The sequence below is a fragment of the Fukomys damarensis genome, unplaced genomic scaffold, assembly GCF_012274545.1.
Source record: "Fukomys damarensis isolate Sample0158 unplaced genomic scaffold, DMR_v1.0_HiC HiC_scaffold_8, whole genome shotgun sequence".
In the NCBI taxonomy this organism is placed as follows: Eukaryota; Metazoa; Chordata; class Mammalia; order Rodentia; family Bathyergidae; genus Fukomys; species Fukomys damarensis.
The window spans coordinates 33,608,102-33,615,105 of record NW_022900920.1 but is presented as its reverse complement, the minus strand read 5'-3'; the positions used below and the strand labels follow the sequence as shown (position 1 = coordinate 33,615,105).

The following is a 7,004-nucleotide window of genomic DNA, read 5'->3' as shown; positions in this document are numbered from 1 at the left end:
AGAGGCAGGCAGGAGAGAGAGCGCACGAGATGAAATTGAGACATGGAAGAATTTATTGCCCAGAAAATTCCATTCTGCTATCTGATTCAAAAAGTCCAGTCCCCCCAGCTTCGGAAAATCTATTTTCCACATTTTAATACCCTGCAGAACAGTCCTCATAACTCATCCGAGTGTGTTAAGCACAGTTTTATTAGATCTGAAACAAATTTTGGTGGGGAGATACTATAGGTCATTAACCATGGAGTAATTTTATCCTTGTTTCCCTAATGATGCCATAATGGCGAGCGAATTTCTTAACTAAAGACCAAAGAACATTTTGAAGGTCAGTTTCATCTGTGAGCTCCTTCAAGCGCTTCTCAGAGAAGATTGGAAAACTCGCCGATTTTTTGAAGAGTCATTAATAATGTGAAAGCTGAAAGCACCCTCCATTCGCACTCCTGCTTTTTACCTTTTAATTTTATATCGTCCCGCTCAGGGCCCCGCTCCCACTCCCTCACCCTCCCCTGGACCTCCCGCCCACCTACCCGCCCCGCTCAGGGAGAGCAGCTGCCCAGGACCAGGTACCAGGCTGCCGCGGTGGGAGACCCAGGGCTGCGTCAGAAGCCGGAAAAGCTGAAAGCACCCTCCATTCGCACTCCTGCTTTTTACCTTTTAATTTTATATCGTCCCGCTCAGGGCCCCGCTCCCACTCCCTCACCCTCCCCTGGACCTCCCGCCCACCTACCCGCCCCGCTCAGGGAGAGCAGCTGCCCAGGACCAGGTACCAGGCTGCCGCGGTGGGAGACCCAGGGCTGCGTCAGAAGCCGGAGAGCTTCAGAGGCCCGGGAGACCCTCTCCATGCTACAGGCCGTGTGTGTGCGTGTTGTGGGGCACGGAGGTCTCTGGGTGCTACCCTGGCGGTGACCACACGGATGGGCCAAGGGGCCCTCGTCGTCCCTAGGAGCAGTGCCCTGTGTCAGAAGCAGGCCAGAGAAGGGAGCGGCACTGGGTCCCTGTCCAGGCCTCGGGCTCTGCTGTTTGCGGGACAGGGGTCTCCCTGGGGAGGCAGGTACTGTGCAACATTCATTACGTGTTGGGATCCCTGTGTGTGCATGCGTGTGTGTGCGGGCAAGGCAAGCGCCCAAGCCCTCCCGACCGGGTCAAGCCGAGTACCTGGAGGCGTCCGCCCCATCTCAGCACCCCACGGCCCTGCTGCCGCACACCACACGTCTGGGGGGCCCAGCCCGGAGCCGGCTGGGACAGCAGTTCTGCGCGTGCGGTTTGGGGAGGAGGGGCAGTGTGGTGACACTTCTCGCTCCCAGATGTGGTGGCAGCGATAATTCCAATTTTATGCCTTTGTTATGGCTTTAATCACTTTCTTTATGCGTTTTGTTCCAGTGATCTGGGAGAGACACCTGATAGGCAAAGAGGATACCAGGGGAACCATTTTTATTTGGAATGTGGTGAGAAGTCTAATTAGAATCTGAATTCTGCTGAGCCTTGAAATGGCCAGCACTTTATCCTGATCGCCTTAGATATTGTTTCGAGTCAATCATCTGTCGTGGTGCGGGGCAGACCTCCCTCCACACTGCGCACCCTGCTGCTGTGGGCCTGGCAGGGCACCGTGGGCTGTGCCTCCGGCCCCATCAGGTGCGGTGGGCTCTCCCCTCTTCCCCGCGCCAGGCTCTCCTTAGCTCATGGCAGTGGCTGCAGGACGAGGGTGCACTGGGGCTTGAATTCGAGTAAGGAAATGTTGGGGCAGGGCCAGGCTGGTTCCAGGCACCTCCCAAGGACGCCCTCGCACGGACCACCGCACACCTCTCCGTGGCATCCCGCCTCCACTGTGCCCCAGACACGGGGCGCCTCCTCGCCTGTCACTCGCCAGACTCACCTCCCCTCCAACCCTCGCCGGCCCAGCACTGACCGAGCTTCCAGCCCCGTCGCTCTGTCTTTGCTCCCCAAGGTCCTGCCAGCGGGGTGCTGCTCCTGCTTGGGACTCACGCCCCAGACGGCTTCCTCCTCCAGGAAGCCCTCCCTGACTACCAAGATGCACAGCACAGGAGCACTGAGAGCTGCGCCAGTTCCAGCGTGGGCCCTGCCATGCACCCTGAACTGCACACACTCTCCCACCAGGTCACCCGGCCTTTTATCTCCCTCCTCCCTTGAAGTGCTTGGCAAATATCCTCTCTGTTTTTCTTCAGCTACATTGGCACGTGTGTGTGTTCGATGTGTGTTCACGCGTGTGTGTGTTCCCTAAATTCCCTCAAGCCCCTTCGAATGTGATAAAATGCAAAGTTATATTAGAAATAAATATTCGTGTTATGTGTGATGGCACACACCTGTAATACCAGCTACTCAGGAGGCTGAGCAGGGAAGATCGCGAGTATGAACCCAGCCTGGATGATTCAGCAAGACCCCGTCTCCAAATAAAGAGGGCTAGGGACGGAGCTCAGTGGTAGGGCGCCCTTGGGTCTCATCCCCAGGATCAGGAAGGGAGAGAGGGAGGGAGGGAGGGAGGGAGGGAGAAGGAGAGGGGAAGAGAAGGGGGAGGAAGAAGGAGGAGAACGTGGAGAGGAGACAGGGAGGGAGGGAGGAAGGGAACGTTGCAGAGGAAGAAGGGAGAACGTGGAGAGGAGACAGGGAGGGAGGGAGGAAGGGAACGTTGCTCCCAGCGTCAGCTTCCCTGCCGTTCACCCATGAGGTGACCGCCCCTTCCCCTGCCTACCTACCCACTGCTGAAACCGTGAGCACAGAAAACCAGACCCAGAGTAGGAGCTGCACTGCCACCTCCACACAGCCACAAATCATGGAGGCACGCTGCCTCGGCTTCTCCTCACCACCTGCCCTCTGCCGTGCCATCCTCCACGTGCACACGGGCACTCTGGGCCACCGGAAGTGGGCAAATGCTGTTCCTGGCAGGACGCAGGCTGGACGACGGGTGTCTCCTTCGAGGGTCCCAACAGTGCCGACATCATGAGAGCCTTCTAGATGGCTGGTGTGCCAATGTCCAGCCTCAGTGTCGTCACGAGCTTATGCGTGGAGTGCCAGTGTGGCGGGGTGCCAAGGGACAAGGCGCCAGACCTGCCCGTGGGAGATGGACTCGGAGGGTCCCAAAAGGCCCTCCTCACCTCCTCCTGGCCGTCTCCATCTGGATTCCGCTGGAACGCAGTCTTAACTCATCTTGTTTCCGGATGGGCTCTTTTCTTGACTACCCCTACACTCACCCTGGCCCTGAACTCTTGGTCGGCAGAGGAGGTGGTCTAGCAACCATGGGGCTCACAGTGGGCACCTCCCGCAGTCATCTGGCGTGTGCCCTCACCCGGGAGACATGGTGGCATTGGCACTTCACCGCCCTCACGGATGGAGAGGGGGCCCCAGGGAGACCGCAGGAGATGGGCTGGAGTCTGAGTTAGAAAGGGGTCAGCGGCCGGAAGCCTTAGGCGTAGCTCACCGGTGGGAAACTGCGATCAACCATCAGCACCTGGGTACAAGTTAGTGCACCAGATGATGCGGGGGCTCATGTGTTGGGGGGTCAACTGGGGAGGGCCCTGGTGCTGAGGCTGCCATGCTCCCCATCTGCATGAGCACGGAGACTGCGTGCCCGGGGGATCCCTGCGGGTGGGGGACAGAAGTACCCGTGCTAGGGAGGGCCGGCCGCTTCCCGTCCCAGCACCCCGGGATGCTGTTCTCTCTCCACATCCTGATCCTGGCTGCGGTGGGGTAGATGAAAAGGAGGAGAAACTGGTGGATAAAAAGAAATTTGAAAAAAAAAGTAAGTGAAATATTCAAACTGGAAAGTGATATTATAGAAACTGCAGCCCACGGCTCAGTGCATTCAAATTTATTCAAACTCGGCACCTGACAGTGATGGATGTGGCAGCTTTTCCCACAATATGGAGAAGGCGCGGGGGCATTTAGGACTGCGCGCCCCTCCGGGAGGGGGGCCCACACCACCTCCTGTGCCTTGCTCCTCCTGCGTGGGAGCAGGGTTCGGAGTCCCATCCCCTCTGCTCCCTGATCCCCAGCCGCTTCCTGTCCCCTAGGGTCGGGGCTGGGTAACTGGAGGACAAGAGGCGGCGGACTGTGGAGCAGAGCGACCCCCAGTGTAGGGGACAGGACAGGACAGCGCGTTCTGGGACAACTGGAGCTCGTGTGGCCTGCATCAGGAGCAGAGCAAGGTCATAGGTTTATAGCCCCAGGAGAGTGCGGCTCCCACAAGTCCAAGGTGTGCTGAGATCTGAGTGTGCTGGGTCCCCAAATCCATCTCACTGACTCCCAACTTCCTCCCAACCAGATGGGCAGCCCCTACATCCAGGAGAAGGACAGAGGGAGAGGCGGCTGGTCCGGGGTTAGGCCCAGCAGGAGAGGCCGTGCGTCCCGATGTCCCCTGGTGTCTGCAGTGCCCCCCTTCCCTCCTCCAGCTCCTCAGCCTGTGACCGGCCTCCCGACCATCTGTGCACACAGGACCCTCAGCCCCACACATGGGACCTTGGGGAAACTGTCATTCCTTCAGACTCAAGCCTCTGCGGCCCCTTCGTCCCTAACACTCCTTCCCTGCCCCTCTGCTTCCCACACTCCCCCGAAGGAGGAGACGGTGACCATTGACGGCGTAGGCAGGAACCCCACGCACTCCAGCCTCATCCGTACCCAGGCTGCCCTTGAGTCCCACCCCACCACGCAGGCAGGGCACAGCCAATAGGTCCAGAAGGTAACCCCTGAGTCCTCAAACCAGCCACAGCCCGCAAACCCGCTCTGCTAGATGTCATCTTGTCCTGCCCCGTTCTGTCACAGAAGCCTTGGGCCTCCGTGTGCTTCCTGGTGTCTTTGACGCACCTCACCCTCACCATCACCGCTGCTCCTGTGCAAGCCCCTGTCACGGCTCCTGGGCCGCTCCTGTTCAGCCAACACACTCACCGAGTGCCCACCGCACACCTGGCACCGGGTGAGGCATCTTCCTCCGTCTTTTAAGTTCTCCTGCTCCCACTCACTCTACGTGCTGCTGCCAGATTAACTTTCCTAAAGTACAGCTCTGACCATGTCACTCCTCTGCTCAAGAAACTCTCAATGGCTCCCCCTTGCCTACTGAAGAAAGCACAAACTCCTTACTCTGATATGCATGGCCCTTTGCGATCTGGCCCCTGCCCAGTGCTCTCGCCAAGCCTCCCTGTCACTCTCCTTTGTGTTCACAGTCGTCAGCTGAACTGGACTTGCCGTGGGTCCCCCAGCCTCTCCCCCAGCACTCTGTGTGCGGTCATGCTCTCCCTCTGGACTCGCTCCTGGAACGGTGTCACCCTTGCCTGTGAACTTCTCCTCAGCCAGACCCGATCCGAGTCAGGCCATCTTCTAGCGCCCCCTGTGGCTGCTACCTGCGGCCACCAGCCCCACTGCACCTCCACAAGCGGCTTCTCTCTCTCGGGACCTTCTTGCCTCACTCTGCAGCCTTCCTGGCTCTGGTCGTGGCTTTCCTGAAACGGTTATGGATTGTATGATCTTCACACAGTAGTCCTGGACTGCAACTTCCAGGAGCCAGGACTAAGCCGTGTCCATACGTGTTCCCCTGGCCCCTAGCTCAGGAAACTCAGTAACATAAGCGAGGGCCGGGATTTAGCTCGGTGGTTCCACTGCCTGTCTCGCAAGCACAAGGTCCCGAGTTCGATCCCCAGTACCAAAAACAAAACAAAACATAAGCGAATGAACCCACACGGCAAACCCGGCTAGGAGGTAGCTCTGTGACATAGATGAGGCTCTCCTAAGCCTCCCACTCTGGACAGCGACACCTAAGGGCTCCCTGTCCTCGCTCCTGGCCCTCCTGACGTGTCCAGGTGAGCTGGAACACGTGTGTGCTGGCTGTGTGATAGGCGTGTCATCCTGCAGAGCAGGAGGGGAGCATGGCCGAGCTCAGCCTTGCTGCGTCATCAGTCAAGGGCACTGGCTGACCCTCCTGTGGGGTGGGGCAAGTGGACGAGAGCTGCCCTCGGGGTTCACAGTCTGGTGGCTGCTCGAAGACAGGGTTCACATGTCCTCCTGTGACCTCAGACTCCTGGGCCTCTGGGACCGCTGCAGTCACTGCTCAGCCCACAGCAGCTCCTTTATCTTTCTGGTGGAGACTCCGTGGCCCACTGGAATCAAGCTCCTCCGGTGCCTCACGCAGATTCACCACAGCAGAGCCAGAATCCCACCACTCAGAGCTGCAGAACGGAGGAGCAGAGGGGCCAAGAGCGCTTGGCTGCCTAAGTGAGCCAAGGAGCCCCTGACACAGTGGAGGACGAGCAAGGTAAGGGCAGGGGCCACTTTCCAGAGCACCAGGATTACCAAGCCCTTTATTCCCATGGCCTGGCTGCTCTGTCCTTCAGACCTACAGCAGGAACTGTTAGGATCCCACGGAGGAAGGGAAGCTGAGGCTCAGGCAAAGGATGCCCCTGAGAGCCCCAGCATGCTGGGTCATCTTAGACTTCCAGGCAGGAGTCCACCGCTGCCGGGTGAGGATGACGGAACGGCCCCTCCCAGCACAAGCCGCGATGGGCTCCGCACAGTGCCACGATGCCTTGGTGATTTTTAGGCCACCCTGAGGTGGGGGAAGAGTCTTTGTTTCCCAATAAAGGGGTCTTCCCGCCCACCCCGTGGCCCTTGGCCCTTTGGGGGCAGTGGCGCTCCTGGGCCTGCAGCCCCTGCAGCAGGGTCGGGGAGCGGCCCTCCCGCCTCGGCTTCCCCTCCCTGCCGCCACACACAAACAAGCACAAGCGAGCTAAACTCGGGGAGATTTACAGCGGGCGGTTGGGCGCGGGCCGGCCGCCGGTGAGATATCTCTGAACAGCGCACTAACCACTCTCCATTTTATACCTCACCAGCTTTATAGCATCTTAAGGATTTCTGTGCACGGCTGGCTTCCCGCCTAGGGAAAAAACCCAGCCTTGTAAATAAATACTAAATATATATGAACAGAGACGACAGCGGGCGTTGCGGAGGAGGAAGGCGGGAGCGGGCTGCTGGGGCGGGGGCAGGGGGGTGCTGTTCGCCGGGGTCCG

At 59.1% G+C, this 7,004-nt stretch overlaps 1 protein-coding gene across 5 annotated transcripts in view; it reads left to right on the top strand.

Annotated features, from left to right (window-relative positions):
* The window catches only part of Hif1an (hypoxia inducible factor 1 subunit alpha inhibitor), an 83,727-nt gene that overhangs the window by 73,976 nt on the left and 2,747 nt on the right, over positions 1-7,004 (top strand). Inside the window, exon 9 of one of the 5 annotated variants that reach the window (XM_010626363.3) lies at positions 1,943-2,421. The exons of 2 other annotated variants lie outside the window; for them this stretch is intronic. In XM_010626363.3, coding sequence (XP_010624665.1) covers positions 1,943-2,236 — 294 coding nt within the window. In that variant the 3' untranslated portion in view covers positions 2,237-2,421. 2 more of the 5 variants (XM_010626364.3, XM_033761471.1) reach the window with 2 other exon arrangements.